The sequence below is a fragment of the Desmodus rotundus genome, chromosome X (genome assembly GCF_022682495.2).
Source record: "Desmodus rotundus isolate HL8 chromosome X, HLdesRot8A.1, whole genome shotgun sequence".
NCBI lineage: Eukaryota > Metazoa > Chordata > Mammalia > Chiroptera > Phyllostomidae > Desmodus > Desmodus rotundus.
The window spans coordinates 44,518,851-44,539,414 of NC_071400.1; the positions used below are offsets into that span (position 1 = coordinate 44,518,851).

Sequence of the window (20,564 nt, forward strand, 5' to 3'; positions counted from 1 at the left end):
GGGGTGCAATGGGGGAGATGATGATTTCCCTTTTAAACACATTGAATTTGAGCCCCAGCTTATGTGGCTCAGGGGACTGAGGCTGGCCTGCCAACCAAAGGGTCACTTGTTCAATTCCCAGTCAGGGCACATGCCTGGGTTGCAGACCAGGTCCCCAGTAGGGAGCATGCAAGAGGCAACCACACATTGATGTTTCTCTCCCTCTCTTTCTCCTTACCTTACCTTCTCTCTAAAAATAGAAAAAATAAAATCTTTTTTAAAAATCTTAAAAAAAATAAACACGTTGAATTTGAGGTGTCTATGAGATTTCCAAATGGACATTTTAAATAGGTAATTTTTGGCAGTCTTGAAGCTCAGGGGGAAAGTTTATGCTGGAAATACAGATTGGGGAATGCCAGTAAATGGGTGTGAGATTAAGTCATGGGGGTGCATAAGTGTGCTCAGGGACGAAGTGTTGATTGAGAAAAGGGATGGGCGTCTGAAGAAAATTCACATTTGAGAGATAGGTAAGGTAAGAAGAAATTTTGAAGAGGGCTAAAATGAAATAGCCACATTATGGTGGGTTGAAAAGTTAGTGGGCAGGAGGGTCTTGTAAGGGATGGGAGGAAGGATATGTCTTTGACCCTTAGTGTCTTGAACCCTGACAAGAGTAGGGGCTCCTTGAACACTGCAAAATCATGGACAGCTCTCAGAATCTAAGGGATTTACTTAGATGTTTTCCACTTACAAAATTCCTCTATTCAGTTTCCCTTTCCTCTGTCTACCCTAATAGGGAGTATCAGGGCTCCATCCAGGCCCTAGAATAACCTTTGTTCCAGAGTTGTCCCACATCATCTGAGATGTCAAGGGTTGCTGTGGCCATCTATTTGAAGAGCAGATGGGAAATGTCTGGGTGTATTTTATATGCAGGAGGCTTTACATTAGCCTGTGGAAGGGGATTTCGGCAGGTCCTGGAGGTCCTGAACTATTTTTTTTTAATATATTTATTGATTATGCTATTACAGTTGTCCCATTCCCCCCCCCACTCCACTCCATCCTGCCCACCCCCTCCGTCCCACATTCCCCCCCCCATACTTATAAGTATGTCCATGGGTCATACTTATAAGTTCTTTGGCTTCTACATTTCCTACACTATTCTTACCCTTCCCCTGTCTATTTTCCACCTAACATTTATGCTACTTATTCTCTGTACCTTTCCCCCCCTCTCCCCCTCCCACTCCCCTATTGATAACCCTTCGTGTGATCTCCATTTCTGTGGTTCTGTTCCGGTTCTAGTTGTTTGCCTAGTTTGCTCTTGTTTTTGTTTTAGGTGTGGTCATTAATAACTGTGAGTTTGCTGTCATTTTTACTGTTCATAGTTTTTATCTTATTTTTCTTAGGTAACTCCCTTTAACACTTCATATAATAAGGGCTTGGTGATGATGAACTCCTTGAACTTGACCTTATCTGAGAAGCACTTTATCTGCCCTTCCATTCTAAATGATAGCTTTGCTGGATACAGTAATCTTGGATGTAGGCCCTTGCCTTTCATGACTTGGAACACTTCTTGCCAGCCCCTTCTTGCCTGTAAGGTCTCTTTGGAGAAATCAGCTGACAGTCTTATGGGAACTCCTTTGTAGGTAACCGTGTCCTTTTCTCTTGCTGCTTCTAAGATTCTCTCCTTCTGTTTCATCTTGGCTAATGTAATTATGATGTGCCTTGGTGTGTTCCTCCTTGGGTCCAGCTTCTTTGGGACTCTCTGAGCTTCCTGGACTTCCTGGAAGTCTATTTCCTTTGCCAAATGAGGGAAGTTCTCTTTCATTATTTGTTCAAATAAGTTTTCAATTTTTTGTTCTTCCTCTTCTCCTTCTGGCACCCCTATAATTCAGATGTTGGAACATTTCAAGATGTCCTGGAGGTTCCTAAGCCTCTCCTCATTTTTCTGAATTCTTGTTTCTTCATTCTTTTCTGGTTGGATGTTGTTTTCTTCCTTCTGGTCCACACCATTGATTTGAGTCCCAGTTTCCTTTGCATCACTATTGGTTCCCTATACATTTTCCTTTGTTTCTCTTAGCATAGGCTTCATTTTTTCATCTGGTTTTCGACCAAATTCAACCAATTCTGTGAGTGTCTTGATAACCAGTGTTTTGAACTGTGCATCCAGTAGGTTGGCTATGTCTGTCGCTTAGTTGTATTTTTTCTGGAGCTGTGAAGTGTTCTGTCATTTGGGCCTTTTTTTTTTTTTTTTTGGTTTTGGCGTGTCTGTTACTCAAAGGGGCAGAGCCTTAGGTGTTCACCCGGCACAGGGTAATGCTGGTCGCTGTGCTCTGACTGTATGTGGGGGAGGGGCCAAGAGGGAGCAATGGCGCCCGCTCCCCTCTCCACCGGATCTCAATCTTTCACTCTGCTGCCCACAATCAAACTGGACCCCTCTGGTGATAGTTCCCGAGTGGGTGGGCTTGTGCACACTCTAGGCCCCTGTGGGTCTCTCCAAGGACCTCTCGTGTGAGGCTGGTAGTCTCTCCTGCTGCCGCTCCAACCCCCATGGGCGCTTTCACTCAGAGGTTTGAGGCTTTATTTCCCTGCACTGGAGCCCTGGGTTGCTCGGCCTGCTTTGCTCCCCGCCGTTCCCGGTTTATCTGTGTGCTCATGTGGGGCCATGGGGTACTACCTGCCGCTCTGCCTGCCCTGTTCTCCACCACTCTGAGTCCGGCCCTCTCGGTTTATCTGCACGAATTTGGGGCCGCAGGGTCTGCTAGTGGTCACACTGCCTACCCCGGTTCATCCCACACTCCGCCAGTCTCGGTCCCGCCACAGCCACGTGAGTGAGTCCTCTCCACCCCGGCTGCCTGTCTCCACCCCTCCTACTGGTCTGGATGAATGTTTATTTTTTATTTCCTTGGTGTCGGACTTCCTTGCCGTTTGATTTTTCTGTCAGTTCTGGTTGTGCGAGAAGGCTCAGTGTATCTACCTACGCCACCATCTTGGTTCTCTGGTCCTGAACTCTTAAAAGTATAGACAGAAGACCTTGTCTTCTACCTGCCCCTACCTGCCCCTACCTGCCCTGGAGTAGATTTTCACCATGGGCAGGGACCCAGAGCTAAGCCAATGCTTTCTAGGCCCTTGAAGATTCAAGAGGCCTCTAATAACCTGTAGTCCAAGGCTATATCCTAGGACCCGTTCCTACTGATCAATCTCCTGGAGTTTGGCCTCAGTCTGCAACCGAGGGGCCCTGTGGCACTGTTGCTGGGTAATGTGTTAAACAGAAGGCCTTGGAGATGGAACTGTTCCAGTCAACATCCTAACCTGGAATTAACATGGCCACCACAACTCCCACTGCCATCACTACCTTCTCAGAAAGCAGCCACCTGTCTGGTCCCTGATTTTGTCTGGCTGCCAGTCTAAGTCATGTGCCTTCGTGGGAGGTGATGAAGTTTTGGCTTCACTTTCAAAGTTTTGTGTTTTTTTTTTCCCTTTCTCGTGTGTTATTTCTAAAGATAACAAAGGTCAAAAGGCACCCAGCATTTTCTGGTTTCTCATAACCTTCTGGTCAATATTTAATCTGGTTTATGGATTTTTTTAGGTCTTCTAGATGCCTTCTTGAGCCTGCTTGTGGCCATTCACAGACACTTGTAAGGAGGAGAGAAGTCAGTGTATAAGAGACACTCTGAAATGAGGAAATAGAGGCTGGGATTCAAGGAGCAAGATCTGCAGCTGGAACACAAGAGAGCAAGCCCTGAAGACAATTCTACTGAGAGGTCTGACATGGCCTCTCTTGGCATCCAACTTATAGGCTATATCCTGGGCCTTCTGGGGCTGTTGGGAACCTTGGTGGCCATGCTGCTTCCCAGCTGGCGAACAAGTTCTTATGTCGGTGCCAGCATTGTGACAGCAGTTGGCTTCTCCAAAGGCCTCTGGATGGAGTGTGCCACACACAGCACAGGCATCACCCAGTGTGACATCTACAGCACCCTTCTAGGCCTGCCCCCCGACATCCAGGCTGCACAGGCCATGATGGTGACGTCCAGTGCAATCTCTTCTTTGGCTTGCATTATCTCTGTGGTGGGCATGAGATGCACAGTCTTCTGCCAGGATTCCAGAGCCAAGGACAGAGTGGCGATAGTGGGTGGAGTCTTCTTCATCCTTGGAGGTCTCCTGAGTTTCATTCCTGTTGCCTGGAATCTTCATGGGATCCTACGGGAATTCTACTCTCCACTGGTGCCTGACAGTATGAAATTTGAAATTGGAGAGGCTCTTTACCTGGGCATTATTTCCTCCCTGTTCTCCCTGGTAGCTGGAGTCATCCTCTGCTTTTCTTGCTTACCCCAGGGAAATCGCTCCAACTACTTTGATGCCTACCAGGCTCAGCCCCTCACTACTACTAGGAGCTCTCCAAGACCTGGTCAACCACCCAAAGTCAAGAATGAGTTTAACTCCTACAGCCTGACAGGGTATGTGTGAAGAACCAGGGGCCAGAGCTGGGGGTGGTGGTGGCTGGGTCTGTGGAAACCAGTTGACAGCTCTGCCAGGGCCACAGGTGAGGGACATTCCTACTGGATCATGTCAGAAGGTGCTGCTGAGGATAGACTGACTTTGGCCATGGGATCAAGAAAAGGCAAAAATGGGTGCTGGTGTGAAAGTGTCCAGGTTGAACTGTCAAAAGGCATGCCAACCAGCCTTTCCACTTCCTTCACCTTGGTCTCCTACCCCAGACTCTGAGTCCCCCAACCCTCAACTCCAAACCCATTCCCCTACTCTAGGCCAGACTCCACAAACTCCTGTCTTCCCTTTGCTTTACCTGTCAATGCATCCATAAACTCACTAATTACATCCCACAGGCTGACCCTTTCTGCGATCAAAGACCCTCCCTCTGGCTGAGGTTGGCTCTCAGTTCATCGCTGGGAGTTGGTGGAAGGAGGAGCAGTGGCTTTTATGAAGATGGCTCTAACCTCCTTCTCAAGCTTCCCGCCAAATAAACTGATTAGCCACTAATGGGCCCTGAAGCTTCCATCCCACTCTTGTTATGATTCCACAGTGTCTAGACTGATTTGTGCGTGAACAGAAATAGAGCCATCCCGCTGTACTGAGGGAACAGAGAGCAACTGGATGTAGGATAAGAGGGAGGGAAGGTAGCTGAGGACCCAAAAATACTGCCTAGAGCACTGCCTAGAGCAATTTGCAGAATTCCCTCACACTTGTGGATTAGGGATCTATCCCACAGGTAGAGGGAAGCACAAGGAAAGAAGATATGATGGAAAACTCCAGGTAGCAGCAGACTCTTACTCCACTGAGGAACTGCCTCAGAAGCTGCAGCTCGAACTTTCACTAAAGTTCTTGCCTCCCTCTGGCGCATTTGACTTGGCCTCCTGCTAAACAACAAGGCTAATGGTCCTACACAATGGTTTCTTTAGGAATGGGAAACTAGCTTTTCAAGAGATGGCCCTTGGCTGGGAGATGACAGTGTGGGAGCTGTGGGGGACTGCAAAAGATATCACTCCTTGATGATGCTGCCCAAGAAAGAATAAGAAGCTTTGTATCTAAGAAGCTGAGTGGACATGTGTGGTGCTCCAGTAAGTGTTTCTATTGGGCCAGAGAGAGTCAGACCCCTAGAGAGTCTTTGAGCATAATAGAAAATCAGCCCAAAGGCTGAGATTAGGCCCCTAGGAGTCTACCACAGAGCACACTATAGAACCTCTGAAAGACCATAGCACAGGTGGGCCTCCTGTCACCCTTCATATTCCCCTACATCCTTCACTAGACATTCCAAAGTTGCTAAAAGGCATCCAAAGGCTTCCACATGGAATAATCATGCCCAAGGTGTTTTGGCCATGATCTGAGCGATAGCTGAGCAGCTGCCTGGGATTACAGGTGAGGTGGGAAAGTACAGAATAGTCCCCAGGCAGATAGTTCCAGTTCCAAGACCTGAAAATGCTCCATTTCCTCTGGGGTGGGGGTGGGGGTTAGAGTCATAACAAACCAAAGACATTTTTCCCTCACCAGCCTAAGCATGACCAACTTCTGACAAACTCCAGAACACCTCCTCAAACCTCAGTGTCAACAGAAGGGGACCATTGATTGTCTCTAGTGTACCTTGCATGTTTTCTACTTCCTTGCCTATGTTTAAGGTGTTCTTCCAAACTGGAAAGCCTTATCCCTTTTGCCAAGTTTTCCTCATGTTTGAACAACTTGTTCAGCACCACCTCCTTCAATGAGCCTCCTATGGCCACTCCATCCCCCTCCTACTCCTCCTTTAATGTACAGATCACTTCTTTAATGCTTATCATTCATAATTTTGATGCATAGTTATATTTTCATGTGTGAATATCTGATTTTACAAGTACATTGTGAACTTTTGAGGGGTAGGGACCATATCTTAAACCTCTATGTATCCTCAAGACTTACAGATAAAGACATTCTGTAAGAGTGCTTGACATGTGGTAGATGATCAATAAACATTTGTTGATTGAATAACTGTTTTATTCATTCAAGGGGTCCCATACAAGGCAGGTATGATGGAGAGAATTGGGCTAAGGAGAGGATAGGATGGAAACTGGTCTTTCTTCCCACTGGGTGGATAGAAAATTCTAGACTTTTCTGAAGATATTAAGAAAGTAACTGAATACAATAAAAAAATTTAAAAAAAGAAAGTAAGACCCCCTCTTCCCCAGTGAAACTTTAATCTGTTCATTTTGCCCAAGGCTCCTCCTTTTCACAATAATTGCTTCATTTAAGTTCTTTACTAAATTTGCTATATGTTTATTCCTTTAATTCTCTGAATTGCTGTTGTAAGAAAGGTGAAATAGATCTGATAATCTCCATTTGGCAGATGGGAAAACTAAGGCCCACATACTTAATGAGGTTTTTCCAGGGTCATGCAGCTGGTGTTAGTGCACCAGTCTCCTGACTCCCAAAATAGGACTCTGCTGATCCAACAATATTTACAGACAGTTGGAAGCACCTGCCACAGAACCCCAAGCTGCCCAAGGGAAACAACTTATGGCCAGCAAGATAACACTGGGGACATGTAGGTTCTCCTGGTCTCCTGTGAGGGGGATCTTAGTATACCACATAGTACTGTCCCTCCTGCTATGCTGGCCTGGACCCAACTAACTGTCCCATCAGGAGAGATGTGAAGTTTGTATTTGAATAAGTCACAATACCTCAATTCCAATTTCCCTAACTCTAGAGGTTTGGGAGTTTGGGAAGCCAATGATTTGGCCCTGTTCCAAACTCACTTGGAATTAACAAAGCCCAATTCATGAAGATAGTACCTGTGTCAACACTGACCATAATGGGGCCTCACAGGATTTACCTTACCCAGCCCCTGAAACTAGTGGACCTAAGCACCCAGTAGCCTGTAATATAGGAACTACTATCATTGCACTCCTGAAGTGGGCCTTCTTTGGTGTAGAGGCTAGGACCCTAACATCCAAGCCTATTTAGAAGGAATGGCTGCAGGTAGGAAGAAGCATAGAGAGAGGGGGCTCTATGAATACAAGTTTAATAAGAGGTCAGGTCTCTGGTCTGGCACCAAGAACCTCAGTGCCCTTTTGGGGGGCCATTGGAGGTTAGAAGATGGGGTTGCCTTACTGACTCTGCTATGCTTGAGTGGGCAGCAGTCCGGTATGGGCTCTGATGCTTCACCACCTGCACCCAAAGCACTTTCAGGTCCACCAATTTCATTGCATGCTCCAAATACCCCAATGAAACAGGTTTTTTACAGGAAACAAAATGTAAGCCCAGAGAGGTAACTTCCCTAAAGTCACAGGTCAGAGGCTTAGAAACCTCCCCCAGGGTCTGAGACTCTGTGTAGAACGTATAAGAGCACCTATTGCTCTTCAAGTTCCTGCAGCCCTCTGCCTGTGTGTGCTACTGGAATCTAAGGACCTTTGAGGGGAACAGGGCACAGACTTTCCCTTCATCTTAGGAAGAGGCTGATCTGGGAAGCCCTCCTTTCTTTCTTTTTTTTTTTTAAAGATTTTATTTATTTTATTTTTAGAAAGAGGGAAAGGAAGGGAGAAAGAGAGAGAGAGAAACACCAATGTGCAGTTGCCTCTTGTTCGCCCTCTACTGGGGACCTGGCCGGCAACCCAGGCATGTTCCATGACTAGGAATTGAACAAGCGACCCTTTGGTTGGCAGGCCGGCACTCAATCCACTGAGCCACACCAGCCAAGGTCCCCCCTTTCTTAAAAAAAAAATGAGTTTATTTGAGCTAAACTGATGAGATATGCCAGGAGCAAGATATCAAGTGCTGTTCCTCTTTCCCTTTAAAAAAAAAAAACCAGTACAAAGCTGTTCTGTGTGTGGTTTTTTTTCTTTTTTTTTCACTTATCATGTGATGAGTTCACAAGGAATGGGTTCCAGCAGCTCAGGCTCCCTCCCATTGGTTCTCACCAAGTATGCTTTTCTGGGAGGAGAAGGCTGACTGTTCAGTTGAACCCAGGTACATTTCTCTTCATCTTCCTTCTTTTTCTGATCATTTTCCTTCACACGTCTCAGGAAGCTATCTCAGCTCTGGCCCTCCTTAACTTGTTTATTCAGAGCAGTGTCCACTGCATGCTGGTCAACATTATAGACTCTTCCAGCTTTGCCGTGGTAACATTGTGGGGCATTCCTTTTTGAACAGTGTCCATTCCCTTGATGTCTATACTGCCACATTTCTTTTTTTTTTTACTTTATTGTTGTTCAATTACAGTTGTCTGCATTCTTCCCCCACCACTCCCCCCTACCCCAGCCAAATCCACCTCCCTCCCTTACTTCCACCCTCCCCCTTGGTTTTGTCCATGTGTCCCTTATAGTATTTCCTGAAAACCCTTCTCCCCACTGTCCCCTCCCCCTCTCCCCTCTGGCTATTGTTAGATTGTTCTTAATTTCAATGTCTCTGGTTATATTCTGCTTGCTTGTTTGTTTTGTTGATTAGGGTACAATTAAAAGTGAGGTCTTATGGCATATCTCTTTCATGGCCCAGCTTGTTTCACTTAGCATAATGCTGTCCAGTTCTATCCATGTTGTCACAAAGGGTAGGAGCTCCTTCTTTCCCTATACTGTGTTGTATTCCATTGTGTAAATGTACCATAGTTTTTTGATCCACTCATTTACTGATGGGCACTTAGGTTGCTTCCAGCACTTAACTATTGTAAATTGTGCTGCTATGAACATTGGGGTGCATAGGTTCTTTTGGATTGGTGTTTCAGGGTTCTTAGGGTATAATCCCAGCAGTGGAATTTCTGGGTCAAAAGGCAGTTCCATTTTTAGTTTTCTGAGGAAATTCCACAGTGGCTGCACCAGCCTGCTTTTCCACCACCAGTGCACTAGGGTTCCCTTTTCTCCACAGCCTCTCCAACACTTGTTTGTTGGTTTGTTTATGATGGCCATTCTGACTGGTGTGAAGTAGTGTCTCATTGTGGTTTTAATTTGCATCTCTCTGATGGCTAGTGATGCTGAGCATCTTTTCCTATGTCTCTGGGCCCTCTGTATGTCTTCCTTGGAGAAGTGTCTCTTCAAGTCTTTTGCCCATTTCTTAATTTTTTTTTTTGTCTTCCTGGAGTAGAGACGTGTGAGTTCTTTATATATTTTGGAGATCAGGCCCTTGTCTGAGGTATCATTGGCAAATATGTTTTCCCATATAGTTGGTTCTTTTTTCATTTTAATGCTGTTTTCTCTAGCCATGTATACTGCCACATTTCTTCTAGATTCATATGTACATAGCCAAAGGGACAACACCATGTTTTCTCAAAGGCCTAAAACACATATTGCAAATGCCTCTACTGTTTCCCTTTGTGTTAGTCACCTTGGTGAATTACTGGAAGATAGTGGTTCTAGAAAAAAGAAGCTTTCTCCTTCCTTTTAACCTGGGAGGATTCTATGGAAGGAGTTAAAAATTTATCCTCAACTAGAGAAACTAGTATAGATCCAACAAAGAGCAACTGGTTGATCAAGAAAAACCTTTGACTGGTTTTCCCTTTGGCTTGTTGAGTAAGAAAAGCTTTGATCTAAATAATTTGTTAGAAATCTCCTTGAGTCTGGGTCCATGTTGAACAGCTTTCAGCTTAACCCCATTGCCTTGCATCATAAAATAATTTAGATTAGCCATAGACCAAGGGGATAGTGAAGGCCATTGTGTTTATGCTTCAGCCTAATGGCTGTGACCCTTGCACAAGGAGAGATGTTTCTGCCCTCCTTCATTCCTTTGATAATAGGGTGATTCATGTTTTTTCTTCATTGGGGCTCTGGTGACCCATGGCTATGGGATCATTAATGAAGAGGTGGAGGCTAAAACTGGTTTCTTGGTGGAAAGATAAGTTTCAACTTTTTGTGAGACCTTTACCCAGCCAGTTAAACATCCATTCAACCAGCTTTCTAGCCAGCCAGTCCACCCCAACTGAACTGTTAGTTTGTGTCAGGCAGTGTGTGCTTTGAGGGCTACAGGGGTGAACAAGGGTAGGCTGTGCCTTACGGGGGCTGATAGTTGACCTAGGGAAGATAAGACATGCATACCTAAGTGTGGTCTGAAGCACAATATAGTCTGTCTTGTAAGAAGAGGAAAGTGCTATAAATTGGGGTGTTAGGGGCTAGTTTTAAAAGGTTTGCTTTGAGGTCCCCTCAAAACCCAATTCATGAGAAAAGAGGCTGAAGCACTATTTGAGCTTCTAAGGGAAGAATGATCAAAAGAAAATGCTTTTCCAATTGAAATACCATAAGAAATAGTGAAATAGGGTAGACAGCAGTGCTAAGGAAGAAATAGGGAGACACTACTCAGTTAATCCAGAACACCTCTGTATTTACCTCACAAGATCCCTAAATGGCTCTAATGGAGAGAGTGACCCTGAGGCTCAGCCTTTTCCCCCTCATTTCCTTTTCTTGGGCAGGTCTACAGAAATTCCTGGAGGGAGCAGAGATAGTGTCCATCCAACTAAGCTGAGACATTTTGGCTCTGGACCAGAGGAGAAACATGGTGTGGGAGAAGGGGCCCTGTGGTAAAGGAAGGTAAATGAAGACTTACAGAGTCAACAGTTACCTCCCACTTAGTCCTAGGCCATGGACAGGTGATTTTTTTTTGTGTCTTCGGCTGCCCACTCTGGGACATAGAGGTCCCAGGCTGGGAATTGCCTGTGTTCCTCCTCAGCTGGCTGAAGTCTGGCCTACACCCAGCCTGGTGTCCCTGCCCAGGCAGGTTCTAGCTTTCATGAGAAATTCTGTTATCTTAACAGGGGTGGAGGGGGTAGGGGTGAGGGAGGGATGTGGGATCTTTAAACAGGAAGTCCAGCAAATTACCTCTCTCTTTTGCCTGAAGTGGTGGCTCACTGCGTGCTATGATGTGATCACTAATAAAATATTAACAGGCTGTTATCAGGCACAGCAATACAGAAGGTGTAATCTGACCACCCGCCTCCACTCACACAACCTACCACTTTACTTGGAATTTCAGCTCAGGAACTATTCTTTAACTCTTGATTACCATTCCCTGTTCTGTGCCTAATTGCTCCACAAAACAAGTCTTAGGGCTGGACAAAGCAGAAAGTCACCATATAAGGGCAACTCATCAGGTTCTGCTTTCTTGTTATCCATAAGGTCCCATTCTTCTACGATAGCACCCTTACCACTTGTCAAAGTCATTTCCTAGGAGAGCTTTGAAGAATTTTCTATTTACAAACATGGTCTTGTGCAGATAGATAACACTGACAAAACCAAATGTTTTCAAAGAGATATTAGAAAGTATAATGGGATGTGAAATTAGATGCCAAATAAGTGTGAGTACTGTGGCAAGCAACCTAGCATTTCAGTGGTTAACTCCTTTTCTCCAATAGCACTTTCAGAGTCTGTAATATTTGATAAAGTTCTGTTGGTCTGCTCAGGAGAAAGACCAGTCAAACCAAAAAAGCCAAAGAGAAGATGCTCCTTGTAGCCTTTCATTTTAATGTATTTCTGAAATTACATAATGGGATGCAAGAGGGTGTATCAGCATCCCCCACAAAAGATATCTGATGATATTGTGAAGACCTTACTCCCTTGAGTTAAAGGCACTGAATGCCTTGGTGAAAAGGTAAGTATATTTTATGGGAAGAGAAACACATTCAGACAAGTTAGCCATCAGAACCAGAATTTGCACTAGTTTCTTGGTTTAGTCTTAAAACCAGCCAGAATGAGAAGATGAGACCAATGCATTTAAAATAAAGAACACTGGTGGGGTGGAGGGATGGGGAGAAAATGCAAACAATAGTAACTGAATTAAAATTAAAAAAAATAAAAAAATAAAATAAAATAAAAAACACTGATTCAGAGACAATGGTTACTGGAATTTGGGGGAGCAGGAGACTTCCATGAGTAACATATGCACTCTTCAACTAAATGATTCAACACTTCTAGGAATAGAGACAAAGTAGAAACAAAAACAAAACAAACAAACAAAAAGCAGACAGGATGAGAAAGGTGGTGCCATCTTCCTCTTGGCAATTCCAGAGGCAGCTCATGTGGTTAATTTTACTCATCTGCATGTAATAATAAACCAGTAGGTTCTCAAGTGTCATTCTCTAAGAGACTTGCCTAACTCAGCACTCTTGGGTGGGGATTGTGGCTTGGTGGGGGGGGGGTGCAAAGAAGCTAGTGAGAACACTACAAGGCAGAGGCCAACAAGTCCAAGACTTCCTGATGGCTGTTTTGATATGAGGAAAGCTGCCAAGTGACAGCCCTGAGTGAAAAATCCGGTCAAGAGGAAATGAATGTCTATGTTGTGTGGATAGATATTTGTTACATAAGTGGACAATTTCTTGATCATGAGGGCATTTAAACATGGTGTGGGATTGTAGAAATTTCTTCCTTGGAAACTCAGTGTGGAGAAAAGCCAACCCTAGTGCACTGTCGCTGGGAATGCAGACTGGTGCAGCCACTGTGGAAAACACAATGGAGTTTCCTCAGAAAACTAAAAATGGAACTGCCTTTTGACCCAGTGATCCCACTTTGGGGCATATACCCTAAGAATCCTGAAACACCAATTCCAAAGAATATATGCACCCAAATGTTCATAGCAGCACAATTTACAATAGCCAAGTGTGGAAACAGCCCAAGTGCCCATTAGTAGATGAGTGGATTAAAAAAAAAAAAAAAGCTGTGGTACATTTAGCATTTTCTTATCAAAAGGAAGAAGAAGCGGAGACTAATCAGCTCCAAGATGGGCAGTATGGTGTGGCAGGAAACTGGGCTTTGGAACCAGGCAAGGATTTGGTTTTGGCTCTGCACTCTCTAACTGTATAGACTTGGGAGTGTCACTTCAATTCTTACACTTTAGTTTGCTCATCTGTAAAATGAGAATGACACCTACTTCTCGGTGTGGTCATGGGAGATAGTAGGTCCTGGTTAACTGTATTCTAAGCATATTGGTGACCTGATTAAAGGGTATTGTCAAAGTGATTCCAAAATGTGTGTGTCTTTAAAGATTGGGGGCAAATGATGAAGTATATTTTCTACCAACAGATCTGAATCTACACAAGCAAAGGGATATTCATTCCCAGGCCAAAACTTCTCAATATTCTTCCCAAATGTCCAAGTACTTTGAAGACATTGAATGGGCTTCTATCTTTCAGATTCCATTAACAGAAGCCAGGAGAAGAGCCGACTCCAGAAACTGGAGAGGAAAGGGATGGTCAAGGCTCTTTGACCTTTGTTCAGATCTGTGAAAATCTGAGGTGAAAAACAACCATGATCAATAATGAGATCCCACTACTAGAGAAAAGCATAGCCCAAGGAAACTGCAAAATGGGGTTAATTTTCCAAACTCAGAGACAATTGGGAAGATTTGAACAGCCACTTCCTAATTCACAGCCTACAAAGCTCCATTGTTCAACAAATTTAGCATAACCTTCCTCTTGCTGGCATTCCCAAGCCCTTGGTCCACTCTCTTCTTTATGGTCCAATTTGAATAATTCACTATTCCTCATACCCTTCCCCTCCAACTAGTCTTGTGACTTTTCTTACACTATTGCCTACACCTAGAAAAGTCTCCCCACACACCTCCACCTTCCCAGTCCTTACAAGTTTCCATAGCCCAACTGGAAGATCAGGCCTTTGGGGAACACTTTCTCACCTCCTGCCCAAAGTCATTTTGCCTGCCCCTGTGGACTCAATGGGAAGATGAATGGAATGTGTTGGCACATAGAAGGAATCTAAAACAGTTGAACTGTTATTATATAAAAGTGGGTTTGGGATTTATGGTGATACACATGAAAACTTTGGGCTTGGGGATGGAGGCAAGTAAGAAAACACATTTCTCCTGCAGATTTTATTTTCCATTACAAAAGTCACTTAATGATTAAAGCTTTTAAAAAAAATGTTTTTCTGGTTTTATTTAATTTTTTAACTTTTAAAAATTGTTGTTCAAGTACAGTTATCTCCATTTTCACACCACCACTCTCCCCCCACAACCCCAGCCATCCCCACTTCCCACCCTTGATCCTACCTCCTTTTGGTTTTCCATGTGTCCTTTATAGGTGTTCCTGAAAACCTTTCCCCCATTTTTCCCCATTATCCCCTTCCACCTCCCCTCTAGTTACTATTAGTTTGTTCTTAAATTCAATGAATGACTAAACCTTTAATATACACTCAAACTATTTAAGGCAGTTCTTTCAAATTATCTAGTTTATAAACTAAACATCTGCCCTAACTTTTGATTCAGTAAGGATGGTTCCTGCATGTCCTCTCTAAGGTAAGTCCTGAGTTAGGAATGCCCTTGTCATCAAGCAAAATTTTTCTTTTGACTTAACCTAAGCTCACCCCCTGAAGCTTTCCTGAGCATACCTCCACACTTTAATACTGTACTAATTCATAGCACAACACTCTGAAACACATTCTACCTGGACATGGCCCTTGGGAACTGAGAGCCTGACAATTAAGCCTCTGCCTCTAATTGTTACCCAAATTATTTGCAATCACTAGACACGGGCAAACAAATCTTCCTGTTCCCTGGATCCAAAAAGTATCTGACCTACTCCTCTACTAGGTACCAGTTTGTTCATCTAACAAGCATGTACTGCCTTCCTAACATGTGCCAGGAACTTATTTCCTTGAAGCTTGTTCTATCCATTCTTTGCTTGTGGATAGTTCCTCTTTCTTCTCTTGAAATGAACTGTCACTGCTCTTGGAAAAAGTGAACAAGACTCCTCAGAAATTTTTTTCTCCTTTTACTTTTTACTGTCAAGATCTGGTCTTTATAGACTTCTTCTGATTATATTCTGTAATTAACAACATTTCAAAATTGTATGTTAAAGAGCTTCCTTTTGCTGTGGCTGGCTGGTGTGGCTCAGTGGCTTGAGTGCCAGGCTGTGAAGCAGAGTTGCCGGTTCGATTCCCAGTGAGGGCACATGCATGGGTTGCTAGGTCCCCAGTAGGGGGTGTGCAAGAGGCAACCACACATTGATGTTTCTCTCCCTCCCTTCTTTTCTCTCTATAAATAAATAAAATCTTTTTTAGAAAGAGCTTCCGTTTGATGATATTCAGAATATGTGTGGTACAATACAGTGTACAGATGAAGTGTTGTAGAATTGTGCACCTGAAACGTGTATAATTTTGTTAACCAGTGTCACCTGATAAATGCAATAAAGAAAAAGAATATCTGTGGTAAAGAAAACTGATATTCCCTTTCTCCTTTGGTAGCCTTTTAAATTATTCAAAGCAAAGTTCAGCTAAATAGAGACACTAGGCAACTCCAGCTCATGCTGATTGTTCCCCCATAACTTGTAGAACTTATTGTCTCATTCTTTCATTTTCAGAATTTAATGTCCAGGATTGCTATCTACCATACTCATACTGAATGTATCCAATCCCTTTTATGAGTGAGGCACTGTTTTAGGCTCCTGAGGAAGATGGAGATATGAACAAAATAGTCCCCACCACTAAAATTATTCATTGATTACCTACTATATACCAGGTACATTTTTATGCTCAGGGATACAGTGATTGGCAAAAACAGGCTTGACCTTTCCTCTCATGAAACTTATTAGTAAAAGAGGCTGCCAGACACCACGTGTGCTGTGTTCACCACTGTATATCATATAGTAGGTAGCCCATAAATATTTGTTGAATGATTGAAAGTAAACAGCCAAATATATAACTGTAAATTGTGAAAAGTGCTATGAATTAAATACAATGGGAAATAATGATAGAATTGGGTAGAAGGAAAAATAAAAGGTTGCCAGGAAGACCTGAGAAAGTTGACACTTACAATAAAACCTGAAGGATGAGGAGTAGCTAGCCATGTCAAGACTGGAGATATGACCACTATAGGAGAGGGAACAGTATGGATAAAGAGTCTGAGGTAAGTGCCTGACATGTTTCAGTGTTAAGACCATAATCAGCAAGGGGAAAAGTGAGATACGAAGTGCTGTAAGAGAAAAAGGATAAGTAGGCAGGGGTCTTGTAGGGTATTGTAAGGAGTATAGATTTTACCCTAAGTGCAACAGGAAGTCATTGAAGGGCTGTAAGTAGGGAGCCACATGATCTGACTTGCATTTTTAAAATCACTCTTGCTAAAATGGTAAGGCAATTGTGGGAACAAGAATGCAAGCAAGCAAGGACACCAGTTAGGAGTTGCAATTACCCATGCGAGATGATGGTATTTTGGACTAAGGCAGCTATGATAAAAGTGAGTGAAGTTATACTTTGGAGTTAGAATTGACAGACTGGACATGGAAGACTAGAGAAGAGGAAAATTAAGGATGACTTTCAGGTTTCTAGCTAATGTGACTAGGTGGGTGAAGGTGTCATTTTTTTAAATGAGGAAAATTGAAGGAACAGTGCTTGGGGGGTGTCGCTATTTATTTTTAATGTTTTATTTGAGGTGCCTGTGAGACATGTAAGTGTAAATGTCAAGTAGGCAGCTGAATATGTGAATCTGGAGTTTTCGAATAGGGAAGACAGGACAAGGAAGCTTGTGATAAGAGCCTTATAAATGACACAAAACTTACATATTCAAGGAAAATGTCAGGTCTGGCTTGGTTAATCAGAAGACTTTTCAGGAAAAATAAGTCAACATGTGAGCCAAAAGAAATAGGATAAAGGAGAACATTCCAGGCAAAGGGAATGGAATAGCAAAGGTAAGGTAGAGATGGCAAAAATCTTAAGGCAGTTCAGAAATTGAAAAAATAGTTAATTTTGGATGGAACATGGTTGGTTTGAAATATTGAAAGATGAGTGTAGAGAGCATGGTTGAAGCCAGATCAGAATTTGTAATGCACTTTATGGGCACCTGAGAGCACTAGCAAGTCTTTGAGCTGAGGCATAAGCTGATGAGATTATTAAAAGCAATTTTGTGATAGTGAGTAGGGTGGATTGAAAGAGTAAGAACAGGAGGCAAGGGAGGCCGGTTAAGAATCTATTTCAATGATCAAAACATGAGATATTGGGAACCTAAATGTTGATGGCGGAAGTGGAAAGTTAAAGGGCAAATGCCAGAGACATTTGAAAGGAGAATTATGATTGTTAACCTTACAAGATAGACAGGAGGAGGTGCCCACTTTTTTCTTCTCAATGTCTTTTGCCTCCACACTGTTTCATAGGTTCTGGAAAGACTGAGTGACACTTTTCAATTTCTCCACCATGGCATTTAACATTGGTTAAAGGGACCTCATCTGGTATGATTTCATTGTAAATGAGTAACAAAGAGGTAGCTCTGGTATTGTAGTAAATAGCCTCACACAGGTCACTGTTGCTGGAAGAAGCAATATGGGGTTGGGACTAGGAAATGGACTGAAAGTAAGCACTGTACAGATGAGTTAAAATTTTCCACCTCTCTTTTTAAAGCCCAATTGTCTATACTCCTTCCCACTCTGCTCACTCACTCATCCACACCTCTCTCTCTTCTCTCACTCTCTTATACACACACACGCTGAACTTTGAATTCTCTGAATTTCTCCTACACCACCCTCTCATCCATAGTGTCCATATCTGTGCGAAGCCCCACCTTCTCACAGCCCCCATCTGAAAACATGTGTCACAGACAGAATGGCTGAATGTGCTCCTCTCCTTCTCTGAGTAATATTTAGACAACTGGGCCCTCAACATCAATAGTCCAAATGTCTGACATAAGAAATAATCATGTGGCAGGCTACAGCTGCAATGAGGGAAAGGTAAGGGGGCAGGGGATATTTTAAAGTACTTATTCTAATGGTGAAGGCTGGCTCTGGCCTCCCACTATTCCTTGCAGTCTCACTGGAATATCCATGATGGGTTTCCTTTCAAAGGAGATAAAATAAGTTTGTGAGAATCTTCTGAAGTGACTGCAGAAGAGACACAGAACAAATACCCAAAACATTCCTCTGGACTAGCTAATCCTTTTGTGATTGCTTGATCCCATTTCCCTTTTATTATTTCTCCTTTATTTTATAGTTTTCACTGTTGCTGGTTTTTATGTGTTCAATGTTCAATGTCTTTTGAAGAGTATCTTGAACTCTTTGGACAACATGTGCTATAAATACAATAAAGCAATGAATAAACAAACTGTCTACTTTTACAAGAGTGTAAGTTTTACCATTTTTGATAATATGAGATCTACCCCTCACTCAGCACTAGCCTGAAGAGTAGGTAGGTGGTATATTGTGAGGAATATCAAATAGATCTCCATGCTCTAAAATAGCTTCCCCACCGCCTGAAATCCCAGTTTGGTGATACATTATTTTTATTTTTTAATTTGGGCCTTGAAGATTTCTTTTCCAAGAATTCCTTATTAAAGTGCAAAAACCACAGAGGGAGGTGAGTAGATGGGTCATGATTTAACCTTAGTTCTCTTTACATTAACTCATCATTCTTACTAAACACATTTTTCACATTCCAGCTTTTTCCGTGCCTTTGCCCATGCTATTCTTCCAGAAGTAATGCAAAATAAACAAATTATAAATATAAAATCAACTTATAGTTTCACACAGTCTCTCATTTGATATCTAAATCCAAGCCTACTCATTCTTTTAAAAATGATTTATTTTTTCCAATGTAAGAATGACAGATTTTTATAGAAAATTTGAAAAAGGCAAGAAGATAGCAAGAAGAAAAAAAAATATTAACCATAGTCCTACCACCTAGAGAACAACTGTTTTGAAATGTGGTCCTGCTTGTTCTTTAAACAAACCTTAGTTTACCTCCCATTTCTGATATGACGCCTTCCTTGAACTTCCTCCTCCAGACCTTCCCTACCATGCTTGCACTACTCTCTTTTACAAGTTAATTTGGTGCATGTCTTGTGTTTCCAACTATATTCTTAGATCCTTGAAGGCTGAACCCTTGGGTTATACTTCTTAATTTCTCCCAGAACACCTGGTATTCAGTTGGCCAAAAAGTCCATTTAGTTTTTTCTGTAAAATAAAAGACACATTTCTCATTTTCACCAATAACTTTATTGATTTGGGTATTTTTAGTATGTCAGCTATCTCTGCCATGGTATAACGTTGATTGTTCTCAATTAATGTCTAGATTTGATGGCTGGTCTCCAACTAGTTTACCCGACCATGGAGCAAAAAATCTCCAGCACTAAACTTCACAAACCACTTTTGACACGTTTGATAAATCATAGCATCTTCTCCATATACTGGACAAATCTTTTTTTGCATTTCAGTTATGTTTTTACATTTATTGAAGTAATAAAGCATAACATGCCAAAAATATTGTGTATTTTCTTCCATCTTCAATATTAAAATGGCTATATAAAAATTCAACAATTTTGGTTAAGTTTTTTTTTTAAAGAACGCTGATATGACACCTGTCATAATACAATCTAACAAACTTGTTTGAAATGAAGTCAAAGTCAACTAAATACTATTAGAGACATCTTACAGAAAAAAAAAAAAACTTTTTGGCCAACCCAATACTTTGGATCCGATATTTGTTGACTGATTTAACCTAAATGAATACAACCCATTTCAGAAAGGATATAAAAAAGGCCAAGTATCTAAGTCATGAAAGCTAAGGCTTTCAGGTCACCTGGTTTTGTGACTATTGCATTTCTGTTGCTGGAACTCGCCTATTGAACTAGTCTCTTTCCTCACGCCAAACTGAGTAAGAAGCAGACTGATTAAGACCCAGGATTTACTCAAAGATTCTCTATATAAGGCGTAAAGGTGAGAGAGAGCATGAGGAAAAGTGGGGGAGGGAAAAAGGGAGGGGGGAAATGAGAGAGATGAGAAGAGAGGAGAAGAAGGGAGAGAAGAGAAAGGGAGAAAAGAGAAGGGTGGATAGAGTATATGGTCTAGTGCTCAATCCAGTATGTGATTTGCCTCCAGCACCGTATACAGGATCCCATCCACTTGTTCTGAGTCAAACCCGATCTCACGAAGCTCCAAGTGAGGGAGGACAGAAGTAAGGAGATAGCTGACGTGGATACGCAGCCTCGCAAGCTTTGCCAAAGCCCTGTATGATGGAGTGAGGGGGCAGGAGAAGAGATGACATGAAGTCATTAGCCAACAGAACAAAATGAAAGTCCTTAAAAATGGGCCTACATTTCTCAACAATTATGTTTCCATTAGCTACAAAGAAAGAAGAAAGCACAGTGCCACCAAGCACAGGGAGATTGGCTGCAGCTCTCTAAGAAGTAATTCCTCAATCCTT

The 20,564-nt window shown here is 42.7% G+C and overlaps 2 protein-coding genes across 5 annotated transcripts in view; one reads left to right on the forward strand and one right to left on the reverse strand.

Moving 5' to 3' along the window:
- Positions 1-1,495: 1,495 nt before the first annotated feature.
- Positions 1,496-5,113, forward strand: CLDN2 (claudin 2). Of its 3 annotated transcripts, none has more exons than XM_053917362.2 (3): positions 1,496-1,619; positions 3,563-4,430; positions 4,818-5,113. In XM_053917362.2, the coding sequence occupies exons 2-3, from the start codon at positions 3,745-3,747 to the stop codon at positions 4,855-4,857; spliced, it is 726 nt and encodes a 241-aa protein (XP_053773337.1). In that variant the 5' UTR covers positions 1,496-1,619; positions 3,563-3,744; the 3' UTR covers positions 4,858-5,113. The 3 variants fall into 3 exon arrangements, with proteins under 3 accessions (XP_053773337.1, XP_053773339.1, XP_053773338.1); XM_053917363.2 differs by having other exon boundaries at positions 1,510-1,615; XM_053917364.2 differs by having other exon boundaries at positions 3,563-5,113.
- Positions 5,114-16,022: 10,909 nt separating this feature from the next.
- Positions 16,023-20,564, reverse strand: part of MORC4 (MORC family CW-type zinc finger 4) — a 79,198-nt gene continuing 74,656 nt past the window's right edge. For both annotated transcript variants that reach the window (XM_053917235.2, XM_053917236.1), the window contains one exon: positions 16,023-20,366. In XM_053917235.2, coding sequence (XP_053773210.1) covers positions 20,213-20,366 — 154 coding nt within the window. In that variant the 3' untranslated portion in view covers positions 16,023-20,212. The remainder of the gene's footprint in view (positions 20,367-20,564) is intronic.

Bases quoted from the DNA above. Each gene is read 5' to 3' on its own strand.
- CLDN2 (XM_053917362.2), top strand. From the start codon at position 3,745: ATGGCCTCTCTTGGCATCCAACTTATAGGCTATATCCTGGGCCTTCTG. The intron at 4,431-4,817 runs GTATGTGTGAAG...TACATCCCACAG, and splicing joins AACTCCTACAGCCTGACAGG to GCTGACCCTTTCTGCGATCA.